This window comes from Psammomys obesus, unplaced genomic scaffold (assembly GCF_907164565.1).
Source record: "Psammomys obesus unplaced genomic scaffold, mPsaObe1.curated_primary_1811, whole genome shotgun sequence".
Classification (NCBI taxonomy): domain Eukaryota; kingdom Metazoa; phylum Chordata; class Mammalia; order Rodentia; family Muridae; genus Psammomys; species Psammomys obesus.
Window position 1 is genome coordinate 5,385,927 of NW_026596131.1, and position 22,777 is coordinate 5,408,703.

Consider the following 22,777-nt stretch of genomic DNA (forward strand, 5'->3'; position numbering starts at 1 on the left):
CCACAGTGTGTGTGGCTCTCACATGGGGGCCTTGGGGGACAGAGGCCCATTTGCAGACAAATGGAGACACAGGGCTAGATTTGTGTGCTGGTTAGTTAGGGCCATCTGGAAGAGGGAGAAAATGCCTCCTGACTGGGCTGTAGGCAAGTCCGTGGGGGCATTTTCTTGATTAATAATTGACATGGCAGGTCCCAGTGTACTATTGGCTGTGCTGTCCCCGGGCAGGTAGTCCTGGAGAGCAAGCTCAGCAGGACCCGGGGAGCAAGCCTGGAGGTAATGTTCCCCTGTGGTTTCTGCTTCAGCTTCTGCCTCCGAGGTTTCTTCCTTGAGCTCCTGTGCTGACGTTTGCTGGTGATGGATTGCGACCTGGGAGTCCTAAGATGAAATAAACCCTTTCCTCCCTAAGTTGCTGTTGGTTGCCTTGTTTATGGCAGTGAGAGAGAGAGAAACTAAGACAGTTTGGAAGTGGGATTGATAGGGCATGCTGGGAGAAGGAATGGGGAGAGGGAGGGAGAGGTTATGGTTTTGTCGTTGCTTTGTTTTGAGATATGGTCTCTATGAAGCTCAGGCTTGTCTTAGAACTCACTGTGTAGCCCACACTACTCTTGAACTAGGATCCTCCTTCCTTTGCCTCCTGAGTCTGGGTTTCAGGTGTGTCAGGTTCAGATAATGCTTTGACTTGAGCAGCTGGATGAGAGGTGGTATTGTCTACTGAGATAGGGAAGATTGGAGAGGAGTAAGAGGCATTAGGGAGGGGGGACATCTCAAAAAGAACCAGGCATTCTTGCAGAGGACGGCAAAGGAAACAGTCTCAGGTCCTGTGGGAGAACCCTCTGGAGCTTCATGGAGCAACAGCCATTTCTCTCTGGCTCTGGGAAGCCCAGAGGGCTGGGGGCTGACTGGGATTTCATCAGCTCTGGCTGCTGAAGGCGGCCCTGAGTTTGTAGGCAGGTTCACAGAGGCCTACAGTTAGGCCTTTTGGGTTATCTTCCTTGCCGTGTCATGTTAGTGGGGCTCTGCTTCTCCTTCTCCCCCGCCCCCTGGGGCACTGTGTATTGTGCAGCAGAACCTGCTGTGTGAGGTGTAGAGACAACACTAGTAAGCTTGGGCCGTTCCATCCAGAACTGCATATTCAGGACAGAATAAATCCAAAGGCAACAGATGCTGATGGCTTAATGAGTGTGACGTGCCTGGGGTTATAATGAGTGTTTGGTAAGCATGCGAGGTGAGGGTTTATGATAATAATCATGAGGACCCTGTGCTTCAGTCTCAAGAGGAAAGGAAGGAGGACGTGTGTATAGGTGCAGAGCTGTGGTTGAGAAGTAAAGTTGTGAGCCGTGGATGGCTTCCCTCGGGAGTCGAGTCCTTTGATCTCAATATGTTTGGGGCTGCTGAAAGTGTTTGGAATAAACCCATGCTTGCCATGGCATTCCAGGCACCTGGTTACTGGGGGAAGGAAGGCCATAAGTACATTTTCCTGAGCCCCCAGGGCACTGAGGGGACAGAAGGGAAGTGCTGGCAGGGTGGAGTTCCTTAGCTGTGAACCAGGATCTCCTGGAAGATCCGGAGGGAGAGCCTCACCCCAGTTCTGGGCAAACCTGGCAGCGTGCACAGGCGCAGGCACCATCCCTGTCCTCATTCTGTCACAGGGAGGCACCATAGGGGGTGTCCTGTGGCCTGCTGCCAAGAGCAGAGCTTCAGGACCGGAGCTCGCTTCCTGACCGGCAGGCCTGAGGCCTCCCTCCCTGAGAATGTTCTTTTTTGCCGTTTGTCACTTTAATAAAAATGGTTTCAGGCCAGGGAGGTAATAAAGCTGAGCTGACAATGTGTGTGAGTTTTATCTCTAGAACCTGTCTTTAAAAACAAAACAAGTGTGGTGGCAATCCACGCTCCTAATCCCAGTCCCGGGGAGGCAGAAATGCGAAGATCAATGGCGCTTGCTGGCTAGTCTGGTCTACTCTGCCAGTTCCAGGGGGATGAGAGAACTAGTCTCAAAAACACGGTGGGTCACTCTTGCAGGACAACACCTGAAATTGTCCTTTGGCCTGCACACACGTGTGCTTGAATGCTTTCAGGAGCAGACCTACATACCAACATACACACACACAAACATGCACATACATGAACACCACACACACATATAATTTCAGGGCCAGCTGTTGTGGCATGAGCCTATAATCCCAGGATTCAGGAGGGGGAGACAGGGTATTGGGATTGGGGCCAGCCTGAGCTATACAGTGAAAGTCTGTCTCTCCTTTTCTTTTTCTTTCTCTCCCTTCCTCCCTCCTTTCTTCCCTTCCTTCCTTTCCTCCCTCCCTCCATCCCTCCCTCCCTTCATTCCTTTCATTTGTTTTGGAGTTAACCTGTCTTCTGGGACTGAGGCCTGGGTCTGTGTAGTGAAGGGTGCTGGTATTGTCCAATTAGCATGCATTTTGTAGCTCCCATTCTGGTCATTCCCAATAGGTCTCCAAATACTATGAGGTAAGAGAGCTAGACATTGCCTTGCTGTGAAATGCCAAATAACCAACTGCCTCCACCTCCCCTCATGTACTGAGCTTCAGACAGCAGCCATTTTGTTGTAGCTCAGGGCCCTCTTCGCGGGGCATCTGTTACACTCACAGTGTGTTGGTGAAGGTCGCCGGGTGCAATTCAGCAAGCAGGTGGTCAGGATGGAGGTCTAGGGATGGCTTTGTTCAAAGGGCTGCTCTCTCCGTGGTGATGACCTCAGCTAGGTCACTGGCCAGAGCATCTACAGACAGCTTTTCCAGCATGGTGGTCTAATGATGCCCTGACTTTTTATGTGGTGGCTCATTGAGAGTTTCAAGAGGGAAAGTGGAAACTGCCAGTCTTGTAAGCCCAGAGCCCAGAAACTGGTAGTATTGCTTCCATGTTATCCCATCTGTCAAAAACCAACCACCAACCTGCCCCAGATTCAAGGGCGGGGGGACATAAATTCCACCTCCCAAAGGGAGATGTGCCAAAGAATTTGTGGCCATCTTCAATGTGCCCAAAGTAGAAAGGCAAAGAAATATGGTGTGCTGTTAGGACTATGTCAAAAGATGTGTAACTGCCTGGAGGATGGGGAGCCAGTTCCGTGTAGGTATGCCACACCGCTTACTTTTCTGTCTTTTTAAAAATCGTTTAAAAGTAAACTTACAAGTTTATTTAGGCCCACAGTTTCAAAGGGGACAGTTCCGCCACAGCAGGAAGGCACAGTGTCTGGAAGGGGCTCTGTTGGTGGCAGTGGGAGCTTGAGGCTGGACTGTTCACGTCCTGGCTGACCAGGAAGCTCAGGACAGTCTGGAACAAGGAATTCCAGGGCTCACTCCTGGAGATCTGCCTCCTGTGGCAGTGAGGACCAAGGTCTAAAGAATGCTTCTCAACTTTCCTAAAGCTGTGACCCTTTAATAGATATAGTTTCTCGTGTTGTAATGAACCCCAACTGTAAAATTATCTTTGTTGCTACTTCATAGGTGGAACTTTGCTGCTGTTGCGAATCACAGTATAAATGTTTTTGGAGCTAAACATTTGACAGAGGGGTGGTGACCCACAGGTTGAGAACCACTGCCCCACCATCTCCACATCCCTCACGACAGCCTCACAAGTTGGAGACATCTTCTGGAAACACGAGCCTATGGGGGACATTCTAGGTTCAAATCACAACACGTGGGGCTGGGTCCCTTTCTTTGCTGATCACAGCCTTCCCCAAGTAACAGAAAGAAAGAAGTGACCCCTGTAGTTACAGGCAAGTAACTTTGTCAGAGAGACTTGACATCCGGACTGGTAGGAACCTCGATCCCTCCTGAATGGCTTTCTGGGTATTTTTCTCTTAGTCTGTAGGATTTTTTTTTTTTAATACAAAAAGCTATTTACACTTCACAAACTGGCCATTTGAAACTGTTAGAACCCAGTGACATTTAGTGCAGGTAACCATTAACCACCATCACTCCAAAAGAAAAGCCCACACCCATCCCCCACCCTGGCAAGCTCCTAGCATCTGCCAGCCTTTCTACAACTCCCTGAATTTATATACTCTGCATAGTTCATAGAAACACACGACTCAGGTGTCTTTGTTCTTGTTTTTGTTTTTGAGACAGTTTCATCGTGTAGCCCAGGCTGGCCTTGAACTGGTGATCCTGTTGTCTTGTCTTCTGAGTGCTGAGGTCAGGAGCATGTGCCATCATATTTGTAATGTTTTTAAGGGACATCATACTGCTATTAAAAAACAACAACAACAAAATTTCTGGTCCCTTTTAATTGCCGAGTAATATTTCACTAAATAGACATAGCACATTTGGAAAGCTATCTGTTTACATACAGAATGACCTTTGAGCTAGTCTCATGCTTGGTTATTGAAAATAGGGCTCCGTGAACATCTGTTCGTATTTATTGAGTTCTTCCTAGTGAAAGATTTCTGAGGACCGCAATGACAGTTATGTTTGTGTGTTTTTATGTGTATGGGTGTTTTGCTGCATGTACATCTGTGTTACCTGTACACGTACATTGACTGTAGGGGCCAGAGGAAGGTGTCAGGTCCCCTGGAACTGGGGATGGCTGGAAGAACAGCACACCTGTACCCTCGGAGCCACCTCTCCAGTTTCCAGTGTTTATGATTTTAAAGATGCCTGGCTTTGTGACTTCTAGCCGTGAATGTAATTTTTTTTTTTTTAAATTAAGGATATAATGGGCTGGTCAGATGGCTTGGTGAGTGGAGTTGCCTGTCACCGAGCCTGATGACTCAACTTCAATCCTGAGACCTACAAGGCAGAAGGCAAGGATTGCTTGTGACTTCCACACATCGTAGGATGTCCGTGTTCCATCCTGAATGCAAAATAAATACATAAAAATACAATAAAGAAAGGCAATAAATAAAGGAAAAATAAAAAGAAACTGGCAAAGGAAGGAGTCCACACTGTTGGTACAAAGATCTCATTTGCCCTCCTGGGTCACTGCCTCTCCAGATGTGAGAATCATGGTGAGGGCAGGGGTGGGGAGTCCTGTTTGCTTTAGCTTGTCCAAGGATGGCATCTCCACGGGGACACCTCCGAGACAGGGGTTAGCTTACTTGGGAGTCCTGGCAGCCAGAGAGAGGCTGCATAAGTGATGCCCAGCCACAAATATCTTGCTTCTTTTTTCACTTGTGTGAGTGTGCTTGCTGCATACAGATGTGTACCTATGTGTGTAGTTGCACACACTCACGCATGTGTTTGTGGGAAGCCAAAGGTCTATGTCATTCCCTTATGGCTCTATGTTTCGGTTTTTAAGACAGAGTCCATCACTGACCCTGGGGACGACGGCTGGTTTGGCTGGGCTGGCCAATGAGCCCTCAGGACCTCCTGGTCTTTTTTGTTTGTTTGTTTGTTTGTTTGTTTTTGGATAGCACTGGGGATACTGTTGTGGCCACCACACCCAGCTTTTATGTGGGTGCTGCAAACACTCCCAATTGAGTCATCTCCTTAGTTCCTATCTCAAGATGTTTCAGTGTCTCATTTTAGCTTCTGTATCGGGCCAGCCCCACAAGTCACTCAGTCTCAGTGTCCCTTCCAGGCTGGGTTGCTGGGGTCGCCACAAACTGGACACCAGAAGGCCTGGAGATGACAACATTCTTGAGGCCATTTCTCCCTCCCTCCAGCAGGGCCCCCACTAACCCTCTGTCGCAACCATGGTCATTCTAGACTCAAATCTCTATACGTTAAAAAACTTAAATTTAAACACATAAAATCCAAAGAAGAATAAAATAAATGCCAAAATACTGAGCCACCCGAGCATTTTGCTGTTTTGTTTATAATCACAGCCCTACCTGTAGATACATTCTTTCTCTGAACCTTTGAAGGATGGAAACGTGCCCCCTCATGGCAAATAGTACAGTATGTCTTTTTAGATAAGAATGTTGTGGTTGGAGAGATGGCTTGTGGGTTAAGACCGCCTGCCCGTTATTCTTGCAAAGGACCCAGCTTGGGTTCCTAGCATCCAAATGGTGACTCCCAACTGTCTGGAGCTCCAGTTCCGGGGGATCTAATGTTGCCTTCTGGCTTCTGCAGGCACTGCACAAAAGTGGTGTCCATACAGACACACATACAAGCAAACCACTGCTACGCCTTCAATAAGTACGTCTTAAAAAACGCTCCTCTGTATGTCCACAGTGCCATCATTACATGGGCCAATAATCCCCTAATATTTAAAATCTACCTCACATTAAGATTTCCTCAGCTGTCCCTCGAATGTGCTGTTAAGTCTGTTTAAAGTGAGATCATTTTACACTTGCTTTTGTCTTTTTCTGGTTTCCTTTGGTGTGGACTGTCGCCTACCCCCCCCCCCCCCCCATCCCAGTTTTTTTCCCCTGGCTCTTTGGAGCACCTGTACCTGTCATCCAAAAACACTGATTTGTTTGAGATCATCCTAGAGGCACAGTTGAGTCTGCTGTCCTCGCAGCTGGATTTCCTGTAACCTGGAAATTAGCTGCAGAAGTTTGATTAGATTCAGGTTGTTTCTGGCAAAGGCTCCTTGCTTTTATACACTTCATATTTCATCCCATCAGGAGGCATAAAAGGTCACCGGCAAATGATTTGTGACACTAAGTCTAATCCCTTTATAAGGAGCTAATTGCCAGTTTGGTCCAATTTATAAATGACCTGAGGGTGACAGAGGGTGGCAGTATGACCACCCATGTCCACTGGCCAGTTATTGTTCAGGAAGTTGCAGGCACGGTCATTTCCCAAGGCTACTGCTGAGCTTTTGGTGTGAGTCAGTTGTTGCAAGCCCTCCCTGGTTGCCTAGCAGAGGCTGTGGGTCAGTCCTGAGGTCAGGGCATGTGCTTAATGATTTTCCTCTAATTTAAATTTTTAGGTCGTGGAACTGGCTTCATGTTCTTTTCTAGTGAAAAATGACTTAGTGTCTGTTTGTCTATGTGTGTGTTTGAGTTTGTGTGTGTGTGTGTGTGTGTGTGTGTGCATGTGTGTTGATGGATATCCAACCCAGGGCACTGCCCATGCTAGGCTAGCACTGTAACAATGAACCACGTGTCCCCTACTCCCAGCATGTATTTATTCTTCTGATGCTCAAATTATCTCAAATCTGGAGCTAGGTATTTCTCCAAAGAGATATGATTCCTTTTAAGATAGGTTAGTGTTGAAAACAAGGACTGAATGCAGACATGTTCGTTTTTGTGGGGGGAGGGGGAGGAAGGCGATACTCCTGTCTTTCAGTTAGTAGCTAGGAAATATATTCTTTTCAATTATGAAATCATAATGACATTTTATTTCTTTCGCTTTTCTTGTGGTGCTGAGATGGAACCCAGAGCCTCACGCATGCTCAACAAAAATCCTACCACTGAGCTGTATCCCCAACCCTGTCATTACGCTGTCAGTAATTTTTATGTTACTGGCTTTTTTAAAAAAAAAAAAAAAACATCTTATAGCTCTTACATTTTCTGACAGCAAAGCTCTGGCTCCCTGTTAGGCACATTAATATAATTACTTATTTACATTACTCTCTCATACACGTGAAATTGTCTCACAAATCCCAGTACTGACACTTCCACCAATAATATAGCCACTGTGTAAGGTTTAAGCTTTCCTTACAATATACTTTTCAGTTGATGTGCTTGGGATTTTTGAAAAAAAAAAAAAAATCCCATTGGGATGGACAGCCAGAACACCATGTGCCAATGTCACCTGAAAGGATTCTTTCCTCTGGGTGTTCTAATTTGAAATTTGTTGTACAGTAAGTCTCATTTGCTCCTGTTCTGTTTCTTCCTCTAGGGTCTGTTTGGTTTCCCTTTGCGTTTTGCCCGGATCAGGCATCTACATGGTACAGAAATCAATCCATAGAACAACATATCCCCAAGGATCTTGTTCCCAGCCCTCTACCACAGGCTATTTCTCCTGCCCCTTTTGAGGAACTTTGTGTATTTTATTCTTAATGCTAGTTTTGGCTTACCTTTTGTATCAGTTACAAAACCATCCAGTGTAGGCGAGGAAGGATCTCTTTCGTCTCACAGTTTTAGGGCACACTCCAACATGGCGGGGCAGGCACGGTGGAAGGAGCATGAGGAGCTGGCCATGCTGTGTTCGCAGGCAGGAGGCAGGGCATGGTGAATTCAGTCACGGACCCCAGCTCATGGGATGGTGGCACCCAGATCCAGGCTGGGCCTTCCCTGCTCAGTTAAGCAGCCCTGAAAATGTCCTCCCAGATGTACCCAGAGGAATGTCTCCTAATTGGCCCTAAGTGCTACCGAATTGTTCCTACACACCATGCCTGCCCCTGTGATTTTCAAAGTGTCCCAGACAGCTTCATCTGTTAGATTCTAGTCTGTGTCCTGCCCATTCCATGGTACCTTTCGCTAAGCTTGGATCTTTACTAAGTCCTTTCCTGCTATCAGTTCTAAAACACTCTCTTCGCCATTCCTTTGTCTCTGTTGTCGGTTTGATACTCTCATCCACTATTGCTCCTGATCCTTAAGCTACCCCACTTCTGCTCTCTTAAGGTTCTTTTTATATGTGTTTATTGTATGTATATGAGCATTTTGCCTGCCCGCATGTATGTGTTCCATGTGTGTGCTTGGTGCCTTTAGCGGCCAGAAGAGGGCACTGGATCTCCTGGCACTGGAGTTACAGATGGTTGTGAACCACCGTGTGGGCTCTGGGCACCAGAATCCAGTCCACTGAAAGAACAACAGTGCTTCTTAACTGCTGAACCATCTCTCCAGCCCCTAGTCTTGTCTTTCTAACCAGGTTGCGTGTTCTTTCAGTGTGTGTGGGGGTACCTAGAATTTTTTTAAAAACATGTTCATGGTACATATTATTTATTTTGTATACATGTTGGGGATGGCAGTATATGCCTGCCACACCGCGTGCAAAGGTCAGAGAATAACTTGTCGGAGTCGGTCCTCTTTTCTACCAGGCGAATCCCCGGAATAGAACTCAAGTCATCAGGCTTGGTGGTGTGCACCTTTCCCACTGAGCCACTGTCTTGCCCTAGAATTCTTTTATATTCCCTGGTGGTATCTATGTAGACACACGTACACAGTAATATGTAACAGAGCCAGGCAGTTCTTGCTGTTAGCAGTTGTTACATGATGCACGGTCACTGCAAACTGCAGACACCACAGCCTTATTCTGACTGGAAATACAGAGTTACATTCCTTCGAGCCGCTGGATGCAACATTTTTATCAGGCAGTCAATCCATAATCTTGTTTTATGTGTGATTCTGTTTAAAGACACCTTGTTTGTTTAATACATACTTCTGAGTCATTAACGTTGCTCTCAGCCAACTGCGCTCTAACTCACTCCTGGAGCGGCCTGTTGAACGGGCACATGTCCTCTGTAAGGTACACCACAGCTTTCTCCGGTGCACGAATTCTAGGCAGCACTTGGCACTTCAGTCAGGGGGCCGTGGCACACACTGAAATCAGCTCCAAAAATGTCATTAGACAAGCAAAAGCCGTGGTGCTCAATAGGGAGGTCAAAGGGCACTTACTAACAGCCTCAGAGCTGAAACAGGGCGGCAGAGAATCATTTTCTCTGACCTCAGCAAGGGTGTGTGTTCATATGTGTGTGCAGCCGTGTGTGCATGTGGCGGCCATACATGGATGTCAGGTGTCTACCTTACCAAAAGAAAAACTTTTTATTACATTTTTTATTACATTTTATTACATTTGTTGTGGTGGGGGCACGCCTGTGCCACAGTGAGCATGTGGAGGTCAGAGGACAGCTTCGACGAGTCACCGCTGTCCTCCCGCCAGCGTGGGCCTTGAGGACTGAACTCAGATCCTCAGGCCCGGAGGCAAGCACATTTACCTACTGGCCTATCAGTATGGCCCCCAACTTATTTTTTTGAAACAGGGTCTCTTACCAGACCTGGAGTTCACTTCTTCAGAAAGTCTGCAAGGCTGGCCTCCAGCTCGGAATCCTCTCGCCTCCACCTCCTCAGCACTGGGATTATAGACGTGTGTTGTTATGCTGGGTTTTCCCGTGGGTGCCACAGCTGGAGCCAGGGTCCTCTGAACAGAGACTCTGGTGTGGGTTTTCACGAGATGGCCAGTGAATTCCTGATAAGACTTGGTGGACACAGTCTCTTTCCAGAGGTCGGGGATCGGGTAGCTGCAGCTCTTGGAGATGGCATCACAGGTGGCCATGGCAAAGTTGCCCAGCGTGGCAATGCAGCCCCTGGCTGACGTGTAGCGGTTGTCAATACCGGCCATCATCAGTAGCTTCTTGGTCAACAGGAGCAGAGACCATGCCAGTGCCTCTGGGGACAGGGATGAGAGGCACCAACGCAGAGCCACAGCGGCCTGTGACCTTGCATGGAACAGTGTAGGGCTTGCCAATCTTGTTCTCCTAGTACCTCTCTTCATAGGAACAAGATAGCCAAGATGGCTCGTTGGGTGGCAATGGCTACCTCCTTGGAGCACCTATCACCAAGACCAACATGATCATCCCTTAGGGATGCACCCAGGAAAAAGTCAGCAATCTCAGATTCCTTAATGGGCAGGGAAGTTCCTCCAGGAACTTCAGGCAGTCACTCTTTGACTTCAGTTTTACCTTGATGGACCCACGGCCTTGGTCATGGCCCTTAAAAAAATGCTGCCAAATCTTTCACAGAAGCTGCTGCCAAGGCCTCTCAATCCTGCGCCCCCAGGTCCTCAGGACCACCCTCACCCCTGTGTCAAATCCTGCCATTCGGTGTCTTCCTGAAGAAGAAGCAGCTTTTTTTTTTTTTTTTTTTTTTTATTCCGTATTCTGTGCATGTTCATCTGTGTGGTAGTATTTACACATGAGGACAATTGCTCATGGAAGCCAGAGAGAGTGTTGACCTCCTGGGGCTGGAATTACAGGCTGCACGTCGTGGGAGCTGGGAACTGAACTCTGGCCCTCTGAAAGAGCAGTCTGTACTTTCAGTCACTGAGTCATCTCTCCTGCGTGTCCATTTCTAGCCATGGATGACTCTAAACCAGCTCAAATACTGATTTGGGATTCAAGCACTCACCAACGTGAGTGACTTTCACATATGGAATCTATAAGTAGAGAGGACTGGCCCTGTCAGTCTGAGTTCAACCTCAGCCTACCTTCCTTTCCAGGCTTCCTTTTCCTTGCACACCACTGGGTGATCTTTAAAGTTCCTCTCAGGGCTGTCATTCTAGATTGCTGGATGCCCCCCCCCCACCCCTTCATCTGACTTCCTGTAGCTGGCCAGGCCCTGATCCGGTTACCTTTCTCCACAGGTTTGCAGACTTCCACGCAGCTGCTTCCACCTGCTCCCCGTCCCGCGCTTCCCTGCTTACTGGCCGGCTGGGTCTACGGAACGGAGTCACGCACAACTTTGCTGTCACCTCTGTCGGGGGGCTTCCTCTCAACGAGACCACCTTGGCTGAGGTGCTCCGACAGGCTGGTTATGTCACTGCCATGATAGGTAATGCACCCTGAGCAGTTGCTTCAAGACCTCAGAGTCTCTCCACGGCTGCTGCCTCTTCCGCTACATCTGTGTCTTTGTTGGTCTCTTTCTGGGTACGGTGGTAAGAATGCTTTCAGCTGGCTTTAAGTAACTGGAAAGACCCAACCTGAGGCCAAAAACGTGTGTAGCTCTTTTCTCCCATGATAATAAGCTTTGTGGTAAGTGATTGCCTCCATTAGGTCAGATTATCCCTAAGACACCTTTGGGAGCTTTTCCAGACTCCCTTCTGCTCTCCTGAGCATGATGGCTTTTGCTCATGAGCCTGTGGCTGCAATGCCTCAGCTTCAGGATCCTTCATTATCACTAGGTTCCAGGAAGGAGAGAAGAGACTGGGTAGCATCCTCATGCACCCATGCACTGCTGTCAAGAAACCAAATCTTCTGTTTAAGTATCCTTCCTTCCCAAGACCTGGGCTTAAATCTTAGTGTCTAGAATTGGGGGACGTGGCTACTGGGTGTCAAAAAAGTCTGAGAAACTCGGGACAGGATTATAATAGTTGACATAGCCCTGGGCGTGGCCATCTTGAACAAGCTGATGGCTCTGGGCCAGAAGTGCATCAGTGATGAAGTGCCAGCCTAGAATGCACAGTGCATTGGGTACCGTTACTATAAGCAAGCAACCCCCACCCTGCCCTGCCCTGTCATGCCCTATCCCCACACCGCCCTGCCTCGCCCTACCCAACCCTGTCCCACTGCAAAATTCTGTTAGAGGCATACATGAGGATATGAATATAGGATAGAAAAGCAGCGGTTGATTTCTCAATGTTCAGCCACTTCTTTGCACCCCTTCCTCCTTCCTTTTCTTGCTTTCTTCCCTTCTTCCTCTCTCTCTCTCTCTCTCTCTCTCTCTCTCTCTCTTTTTAATGTGTACCAAGATGGCCTCAAACTCATTCTACAGCTGAGGAATGAACTTCTGATTCTCCTGACGCCACCTCCTGAGTGCTGGAATTTTAGGCATGTGCCACCATGCCTGGATTTAAGTGGTCCCGGGAATAGAATCCAAGGCTTCACGTATGCTAGGCAAGCACTCTACCAACTGTCTCCCTAACCCTGTTTTTGAAATACCGTCTTACTATGTACCCCAAGGCTGGCCCCAACATACAGTCCTGTTTGCAACGTTAGAGTGCTGGAATTCCAGGCTTCTTTATCTTGTATATATTTTGCTCAGCATGCATTACGTTCTAGCCCCTAGGATACATTCATTTACACAGGAATTACTATTCTCCTATGGTAGGGTGAGAGAACTGTGTCTTGAGCCTGGAACAGGTGTTGTCTGCGCAGGACCTGACCCCAGCCTTCTCCAGATGCTGGGGCCTCCCTCCCTGCCAGTCTGCCTTGCAGATGCTGAGACCACGAAGCAGTTTCCTACAGCCTCCTCACCTCAGGCTGCTTGGGCTTCTTAGTTACTCCTGAAGAGCTGGTTCCAGTGGGATTCCCGAGTCTCTCCACCATAGTGAAATGGCAGGGGGGGTGTGCCAACAGGCTGTGACACCGAGGCCCTGGGGAGGAGACGCTGTTCTCTCGAGCTTTCTGTGTTAGCTTGGAGGATGCTGCTCTACTAAGACCAAGAGCTGACATCTCTGGCGTTTCCTTCCCCCGCTGAGTTTAAAGGCATGGCGTCTTTATATAGGTATCCAAAGTGGAGGGTGACATTCGTAGTCTCAGAAGGAGACGCCCCAGACAGTGGATGAAGGGACCAACTAAGAATTATCCTTCTCTCTTTCTAACTTCCAATGCTGGCACAAGCTAGAGTCATCTGAAAGGAGGGAATCTCAATTATGAAAACGCCTCCATAAGATCCATCTGTAGAGCATTTTCTTAATTAGTGATTAATGGGAGAGGGCCCAGCCCATTGTGGCTGGTGCTGTCCCTGGCTGGTGGTCCTGGGTTCTACAAGAAAGCAGGCTGAGCAAGCCATGAGGAGCAAGACAATTAACAGCACCCCTCCATGGCCTCTGCGTCAGCTCCTGCCTCCAGGTTCCTGCCCTGTTCGGGTTTCTCTCCTGGCTTCCTTGTGTAATGAGCAGTGATGTGGAAGTGTGAGCCAAATAAACTCTTCCTTTCCAAAGTTGCTTTCCATTACGGTGTTTCATCACAGCAGCAGTAGCCTGACCTAAGATACTCCTTTCCCCGCATTCCCTGCGGTACAATTATGCTGACAACATCAGGACCCAGGGGGCACATGAAGCTCCCCCTGGGGGTTGCCTGTTAGATAGACCTATAAGATGCGTCCATTTATCCCTTGAGCCAGGACCAGTTTGGTCTCTGGACTGCCGGATGCTAGAGCCTTATACAAAGCAGGGGGATGGGTTCTTCATCTGCCTTGATATTATGGTTCCCTTTGACCTTTGAAAACCAAGTAAGCAACTGATCACAGGTAGCTGGATAGCTTCCATCCCTTCCCTTACTCCCTACTGCACCTTTTGCAAGCCCTGAAGAAGACAAGGGCATCCATGTGCTTGTGAATGTAACCTGCAAAAGGGCTCTGGGGTCTGTTTACAGGGCTCAGCAATGCTTGAAATCTTCGTCTGTGTTCATGAATTTTTACCTACATGTGTAGGTATCCCTTGGTATCCCCTTTTCCCTTTCATATTATTTTATATTTTATCATAATACACCCTTTTTTCAGACAGAGACTTTCTGTGTATCCTAGCTTTGGAGTCTTATATAACCTAATCTGGCCTTGAACTTCTGAACTTCCTGCCCCAGTGTTTTAGGTGCTGAAATCACAGACATGTGCTACCACACCTCATTTATTTCTTTTTTCTTTTCTTTTTTTTTTTTTTTTTTTTTTGGACAGGGTCTCACTATACAATCCTGACTGGCCTTGAACTTACAATATAGACCAGGATGACCTGGAACTCCCGGAGACCCACTTGCTTCTGTCTCCTGAATGCCTGTTTCTTTAAACCTTTTTCAGATCCACAGAACAGAGCTGGGCATGGTGGTATATGACTGTAAGTCTAGCTCTCAAGGGGCTGAGAGAGGAGGTCTTGAATCCAAGGCCAGCCTGAGCGCCATATAAAACCCTGTCTTACACTGTGTTTCATTAAGGCCACATCAGATAGTTTCCTTAGGCATGCCCCTGTCTGCTTGCTAGCCTCCCTCCTTTAAGTGTCAAAGGTCACCACAGTTTGCATCTTCAGATTGCTTGTGTATCTCTGGCCCCCGTGCCTTGGCAGCAGTTTCCTGGGACCCAGTCCTCACAGTAAATGAGCAGATCAGAGGTTCTCACGTTGTCTGAGCTCTGCCCCACACCGCCCGATTATCCCCCCAGAAGGAATGGAGCAGGATCTGCGGGTGGCTGACTTTCTCATTTGCTGCCCGGCAGGTGTTTCAGTGCTGGAGCTACTGGGGGGAAGTGGCCTCTCCCCTCTCTGCAAACTGCTGATGACGTCACCCAGAGAGGAAGATGCTGAGGCCAGGCATTTCTGAGAACAGGCAGGGTTTGCAGGATCCTCCACAGGGCATCTACAAGCCACGTGCTCCCCAAGGAAGAGGCTCAGCTGGGCAGCATCACTGAGCTGCTGGGAAGAAGAGCCATCCCTAACTCATCTTTACTTATGTAGTCCTGAGTCAGCCAGTCCTTGCTGGCCTCCCACCTCCCTGAGGTATCTGTGTGGGTCCCATAGAGCAAAACTTGGCAAGCACACAGCCTTGGCAGCTTCTCTTTGTCCTCACTGATGTGTGAAGCTGATGGAAATGGAGTGTGTGATCAGCTTCCCCGATGGTCTGCGTGTTTTCTTAGAGACCCCTCTGAAGGCCTCTTTCTCTCTCTTTTCCCACAGGCAAATGGCATCTTGGGCACCATGGCTCTTATCATCCCAATTTCCGTGGTAAGATTGTTGTTTGGAGTTTGTTCCTTGGGAAACAGAACATAAGGCTCTCTGTGTAGTAGAACACTATGAGCATTTGAAGCCATTGTATCCCTGGGAATACTCTATGTTAGGACATCTCTGATTCAAAAGTCATGTAGGCACATGTGGAGTACCAGTGGCCCCATCCTCACATCGCTATTTCTAGAACGTTTTTCCTGGTCCCCTACTTGTTGTCTGTCAGTCCAAAGACGAGTCCACTGTGGACCTGTCCTAGTTGGGGTTTTATTGCTGTGGAGAGACACCATGACCATGGCAACTCTGAAAAAGGAAAACATTTCACTGGGGCTGGCTTACAGTTTCAGAGATTTAGCCCTGAGCGTAGGAGACCTCAAAGCCTGCCCCACAGTGACATACCTCCTCCAGCAAGGCCACACCTCCTAACAGTGCCATTCCCTGTGTGCCTATGGGGACCAATGACATTGAGACTCCGAGAGGACCTATCCATTCCCTCCTGTCTCCCAGTTCCTGGTACCTTAGGGAGCAGTCTATGACATCCTGACAGCACAGGTAGAAAAAGGTGATGGCGCATGAACCCTGATAGAGGACGCTGTCTCCTGGCTTCCTCTTGAAGATGTTTGTATCCTCAGACTGCTCACCCTTGGCCATGGACAAGAAGACCAAGGCTAGGCTGTCAAAGTGGATTCTCTGAAAATAATCACCCATTCAACGCACTTTCTGAATGTCAGATTTTTCAAAATATGTGTTTTTTTTCCAACTTGTAATTTGTGTCTCTGTCCTTTCCCTAGCCTTTTCCTTTGCTTATGGGAACCCGCCGAATGTCCTTTAGAAGCAATTTACCATGTCAACATATGCAGCCTTTGGCCCTGTAGATGTCTGTCTGTCTTCTCCTGACACTTTATACACAAATAGGTGGCCTTTTTTTTTTTTCTTTTAGTGTCTCTGACTATTTTGCAAACTTCTCCCTCACCTTTCCTAAGTGTCTCTCTCTGACTGTGGCAAAGGGCTGCATTGTGCTTGAAGGATCCTTTTAAAGGAACACAGAGGGCAGAAGATGAAATTGTGACATTTAAAAATGGCCAGTGGAGGAAATGAACACCGAGCCTGTCCACTAACAAAAAAAAAAAAAAAAAAAAAAAAATCTCTCCAGGACCTGTGTGTTCCCTTCCAGGCCTCTTGAGTTGGATTTCTCATTGGGTTGGATTACATCCACTGTTGTCATCTTGAGCATTGTTCCTGGAGTGCCAGGCAGAGAGGCATACTGAGTCTTGGCTCTGTTTAGACATCAAAGGTCCATGGTGGGATTGAGAGTCTGACCCCACACTAGGAAGTGAGAAGAAAGAGATCTCCTAAGTATTTGCTGTATTTGCACCAAATAGTCCTGGAAGCCTTCTTGCTTGGATGCTGTGGGGTTTCTTGGCTGCTACTTCTTTCCTTTCCAGAGTTTTGCACCCTGCCCGTGTAGACTATGCTGGTTCCCACAAACCTCTGTGTTCTCTCACAAACCCGCATGGATCGTGTTAAACAGTCACGTTCCTCATATGCATCCATGCCCCACCTGCCATTCTTGGCTACTTCAGAGACCAGGCTCCAGTAGACAGTGAGGCTTCTCACCAACTCAGGGCTTGAGGGCAGCTCATGTCTAAACTAAAAGTTGGTATACGGCGTGGACCAAATCCAGCATGCTAAGAGTTTCTGTAAATTTAGTGTTATTGGAGAATTGCCTTTGGGTGTTTTGTGTTACAGTGATAGAGTTCAGAAGCCTTCATAGAGACCTCTTGCCAACGAAACCTGAAGTACTTGCTCATCTTGACAACAAATTCTGTCGCAGTTCAGGGCTCTGTCATTTACCTATGAGGTATTTAAATCTGTTGGTCCAAATAAGGTTGACATAGAGTTATCAGGTTTTCTTCAGCACTAGTAACACTTACCAGCCATTCTATATATACTAGTTATGACAAACACTATGACCAAGAGGAACTTAGGGAGAAAAGGGCTTATTCGGCTTACACTTCCAGATCACTGTTCAAACATCAAAGGAAGTCAAAGCAGGAATTTGAAGCAGAAACAAAGAGGAATTCTGCTTGTTGGCTCTCTTGCAGACCTATGGTTAGCTAGCTTTCTTATATAGCTCTGGAACTGCCTAGGGAACCTGCCTAGGGAATGGTGCTGCCCACAGTGGGCTGGGTCTTTCTACATCAATGAACAAACAAGACAGTTGCCCACTGACATATCCACAAGCTAATCTGATCTGGGCAGTTTCTTAATTGAGATCTCCCCCTTCTCAGGTCGCTCTAAGCTGTGTCACGCTAATAGGTAAAGCTAACTGGGACATAAACCACGAACTGGCGAATTTGGGTCTAATGTTCCAACCTAAGGAATGCAGTGCCAAAGGGAGAGATCTTGTCATTCATGCTGACAGAGAGTCTGAAAGTTGTGATTGGACTAAGAAAAAAGAAAGAGGAAAGGGCTAGCAGGAAGTGGTGAGGAGCGGGGCGTTTTATAGGAAACCGTAACAGGCAGCTTCTGTATAGCTTCATTGGTAAGAGTTACAGAGCAGGCAATTCCAGGCAGAGCCACTGGGGTTCCAGGATATGAGTCACATTGAGAAATGGCAGGCAGCTGCTTTAGGATAGGAAATGTGCAGATAGAGCAGGCAAGAGGCACAGGCAGGGGCTGAAGAGGCAACCCTCCTTGCTTACCAGGCCCAGTGAAGAGCTTAAGTTGTAGAAGACACAGGCTGAAGGAGAGTGTCAGGAATTTGGGTCCCAACACTCACATTCTTACTTCCTCCATTCCATTCCACCTCCCAAACCTGCATCCTCTCACCATTTGGAGTCCTGGCACAGACACTCATTCTTTAGGAAGCTTGATGAGATGCTGAGATTGCTGTCTCAACCCCACTCTACCCACTGCATCTGGGAATAACTTCTGCCTCTGGCCTCAAACCTGGGATCTTCCAACCTCCTCCTCCATCATGCTGGGATTATAGGCATACACCATCCCGCCTGAGTCATCCAGTTCTCGTGGCTTCACATAGCTTGTTTTTTCATTAACAGTTACGTGTTTATTTTGTGTGTGCTGTGGCGCGTGTACATGGAGGTCAGAGGGCAACTTTTGGGAGTCAGTCCTCTCCTTCTCCCGTATAGCTCTGGGGATGGAGCTCACATCATTAGGCTTGCTCATTAGGCTTGTCGGCAAGCACCTTTCCTTCCTGAGCCCTCGCACTGGCCCTACACAGAAAGCTTCTTGAAGGCAGGAGTTTGATCTCCCGAAGCACTGCGTATGCAGTGGATTGATTGATTTATTTTTTACCAGGTACTTACCACATGTGTTCAGTAACTTCATGGAAGATGTTAGGCAGTCAGGAATTCTTGATACCTTCCTCCCCATCTAGGTTAACTCTCATCACAAGACATTTCTCAAAGCTAGTCTTACAGCCAGAACCCAGCGAAATGATTTTTCCTTGCATACTTCAAAGGGATATTAATCAAATCCTCTTTTAATTACACACTGTAGAGCACTGCAGTATTAAATCACGGGAAATTAAATTTTCTGTTGTGAGCGTAAGAGGGCAGGCGTGCTGAGAAGCAGTAAGCGGGGGTGCTAACTGATTGCCCCTCTTCCAGGCTTTGATTACTTCTTTGGGATCCCATATAGCCACGATATGGGCTGCACGGACACTCCCGGCTACAACTACCCTCCTTGTCCAGCGTGCCCCCAGAGTGACGGCCAGTGGAGGTAAGAATGCCCGAGGCATTGGCTGCGGGTTTTAAGGCAAAGTGGAGACCCGAGTTCATCTAGAAAAAGTGAATGGGAGACCCAAGGTTCTTCTAGAATAAATGAATGAGATAGATATGGACAGTTGAGGCATCACACAAGATAGAGACCGTGTCCAGGAAAAGGGTTTTTACTTATGTCCCAGTGCAAAGATGGGAACTGCACTCTTTTTCCTGTTGGAATTTTCCAAAATCTCAGGATTGTTTAGCTCACCTGGGGAGAGCCTGGAGTGCCTGCCAAAGCCTCACACAGGTACAGCTTCCCTCCTCCCCTGCCTGCTGGCTTTGTTCCTGGACTACTTGCTACTTTCCTGGTCCAGACATGGGCCATAAGGAGAGAGAATGAGACAGAGACAGAGAGAAAGAGAGAGATAGAGACAAAAGGAGAGAGAGGTGCTAAGCATGCCTGAGGTCAGAGATTAGCTCAGTTTCCGTGCTCCTCTCTCTTCGAGCCTGTGGAGGTGGTTATTCCTAAGGCCACAGGTGTCTGAACTGCTTAGGGAATGTGTCAGCTGGTCCATTAATAACACAATGCTTAATATAATGATGGCTGTTTAGTGAAAAGTTCTACATTCTTGGCACACGCCCCCCTTACCTGTAATACACAGGACCAATCTGCCTTGCCTATATCACACCAGAAATGGCAGGAGAAAAGAATTCCAATTGCAGTTTTAGTCTTTAAGTCCAGGACCCATGTCCTCCACGTTGGCTTCTTAGTGTATGGTTGTTGGACCGGCCTTGTGGGTGTCATCACTTGGGTTCACACCTGGGAAGCACAGAACTCCCTCCTAAGCCTTCACTTGGTAAGATGGCGGGTGACACGGTGAAGGGCTGTGGCAAGCTTTGCTGCCTCTCTCACACAACTCCGTGTGGCATAGGAGTCACACCTGCGTCTCCCTGTGGCTGTATCACGGCATGGGGTACATCAGCCAATGTCTCCTTCTCTCCTCCCTCAGTCTTAATCAAGGCAATAAAAAGCTGAACATTCCAACAAAAATATGGAATAATCAAGCCAGCATCATAACTACTTTTTTTTTAAATTTCTTTGGTAGTTAATTTATTTTTATGTATATAGCTGTGCATCTGTGTGTGGGTTTGTGCTGTAAAAGCAGGTACCCAAAGAGGCCAGAAGAGGGCATCAGATCCCTGGAGCTGGAATTACAGGTGGTTTTGAACCACTTCATTTGGGTGTTTGGCTCCTTTGCAAGAGCTGTAAGTGTTCTTAACTGCTGAGCTCTCTCTCTCTCTCTCTCTCTCTCTCTCTCTCTTTCTCTCTCTGTTTTTTTGAGACAGGGTTTCTCTGTGTAGCCTTGAATTTCCTGGACTCACTTTGTTGACCAGGCTGACCTCGGACTTAGAGATTGACCTGCCTCTGCTTCTCTGAGTACTGGGATTACAGGCACTGAGCCATCTCTTTAGCTTCAACTTTTTCTTTAAAAAAAAAAGTGTTTGGTAATGATTTACCCAGTTTGGCATCATCCCCTAAGCTTTTACAACAGGGTATTGTACCCATGTAGGTATAGCAGCATTTCAAATTATCCCCAGTTCTTCTCTAATTGTCCTTGGAAGGACATGAGCGACACTGCTCACTTCTTGTTTTTTTTCACCCACTTCTTGGTGGTGACTAGGGCAGAAAGCTGTCTTTTGTCCTCCTGGTATCCCCGGTAAGGGGCACAGGTACCCCCATGCTAGACAGTTGGAAACCTCTGAGAGTGAAGATAGCTCAGACAAGATGGTGGCCAGGGAGAAGGTGTGAGTCTGTCAGAGTCACTTCAGCCTCAGGACCCACAGCGGGATTTTTTTTTTTTCTAATAATTGGTATCCTTCTGACTTCCCATGATGCCCCAGGCTCATAAGCATCTCGCCAGGTTTTACAGGGTGGCTGGCTCATCCAAGGAACACAAACATCTATTCAAAGGGAACAGAAAAGCAACTGACCTGCTGAGTCCTCTGGGACCAGCTATGAAATGTTTTCTGTGTGTGTCACTTTACAAAAGCTTTCTGTGACTGTTTAGGGTGTAAAAATGAGTCCCCTCCTCTCTATGTTTTGCACCCAGGAACCCCGGGAGGGACTGTTACACAGACGTGGCCCTTCCTCTCTATGAGAACCTCAACATCGTGGAGCAGCCTGTGAACCTGAGCAGCCTTGCGCAGAAGTATGCAGAAAAGGCGGTGGAGTTTATTGGTCAGGCCAGGTAAGGAGCACAGTACCTTGCTCTTAGCCCCTCTTCCACACACACCAAGTCCTCCCGACTTGTGAGGGCCGAGGCAGAATTTCATGGTTCACTAAGTATGCATGTCTGTCTCCCATAGGCTAGTAACGTTGGAAAATGGTCCTGGTGGATCCTCTGGTCCTGGGTTAGAAGGTCCTCAAGTATGTTTCTGAGGCCTTTGACTATTGTTTGATCAGCACCATGGTCATAGGCATTTTTCCTTCTCCTACTTGAGTGCAAGTTCCTTGAGGGTGAGGCCTGGCTGCTGCATTCAGTGCTCTTGGGATATTTGTGAAATTCCTTTGTTAGCAGGATGTATGAGTTCCCTGCTGCTGTTATAACAAATGGCTGCCAAGGTGGCTAAAACCAATAGTAACCATAGTAACAAGTTCTCCTCAGGTCTAGAAGCCAGATGTCTGAAGCCAGCCTTAGAGGGTTACCATCAAAGTATGAGCATGGCTTATTCATTCTGGAGCCTCAGAAAATAACTGTTTCTTTTATCTTTTGATAGCTGTTAATTTTCCTTGATTTATGGCCACATCATTCTAATCTCTACATCTATTGACCCCTTGCTATTTCTACACGTAGTCAGATACCCTCACCCCTCCCATTTTTAGAAAGAGTCTCTTGTAGCCCAGGCTGTGAAACTGAGGATGTCCTTGAACTTGTGATCTCCCAAGTGCTGGAATATGCCACCACACCCAGCCTTCTTTTAAGGACAGTACTGATTAGTAGTCAACCAGGAGCCGATGATGACCCAGTCCAGCACTCAGGAGGCAGAGGTCATGGCCAGCCAAAAAAAAAAAAAGGTCAACCAGGAAGTATGAAGATGGTCTCATCTCAAGATCTTTACCATAACTATCAGGTGTTAATTAAAGTCTTCTTTTCTATGGAAGGTAGGATTCCCCAATTCCAGGACTAGATTTCAGGTATGTTTGGAGGTTGCTATCCAGTACCCCACACAGGGTTCCACATACATCCATCTACAGAGCCCGCAAAGTAGGGCTGGAGAGATGGCTCAGCAGTGAAGAGCATTGGCTGCCCTTCCAGAGGATCCAGCTTTAACCCTCAGCACTCAGGCTCACAACCATCTGTAATTCTACTTCCAGGAGATCTGAGTCTTCTGGCCTCCAAGGGTGCTGCACACATGTGGCACATAGACATACACGCAGGCAGAATACACATACATGTAATACAGAATTTAAAGAGAATCCTCAAAAGAACAGAAAGCAGGCTGAACGCGGGAAAAACAGACCCCATCTATAGTGAGCAGCAGCTACTTTGCTGCAGCCACTGCGGTGAGCCTGGGATGCAAGCCTGGGATATCAGATCTTTCCACTTTCTGGGAGAGACAGGAGACAGTCTTTAAATGTTAGAAACTGTCAGTTAAAAATAGCCAAAAGAGGGCTCAAGATGGCTCCTTGGATAAAGATACTTGCTGCTAAGCCTGACGATATGCACTGAATCCCAGGAACCATGCAGGTGGAAGGGGAGAACC

The 22,777-nt window shown here is 47.7% G+C and overlaps 1 protein-coding gene across 2 annotated transcripts in view; it reads left to right on the forward strand.

Annotated features, from left to right (window-relative positions):
- The window catches only part of Arsg (arylsulfatase G), a 126,079-nt gene that overhangs the window by 62,115 nt on the left and 41,187 nt on the right, over positions 1-22,777 (forward strand). For both annotated transcript variants that reach the window (XM_055592292.1, XM_055592291.1), the window contains exons 3-6: positions 11,223-11,410; positions 15,240-15,287; positions 18,917-19,028; positions 21,124-21,261. In XM_055592292.1, the coding sequence (XP_055448267.1) occupies positions 11,223-11,410; positions 15,240-15,287; positions 18,917-19,028; positions 21,124-21,261 (486 nt within the window). The remainder of the gene's footprint in view (positions 1-11,222; positions 11,411-15,239; positions 15,288-18,916; positions 19,029-21,123; positions 21,262-22,777) is intronic.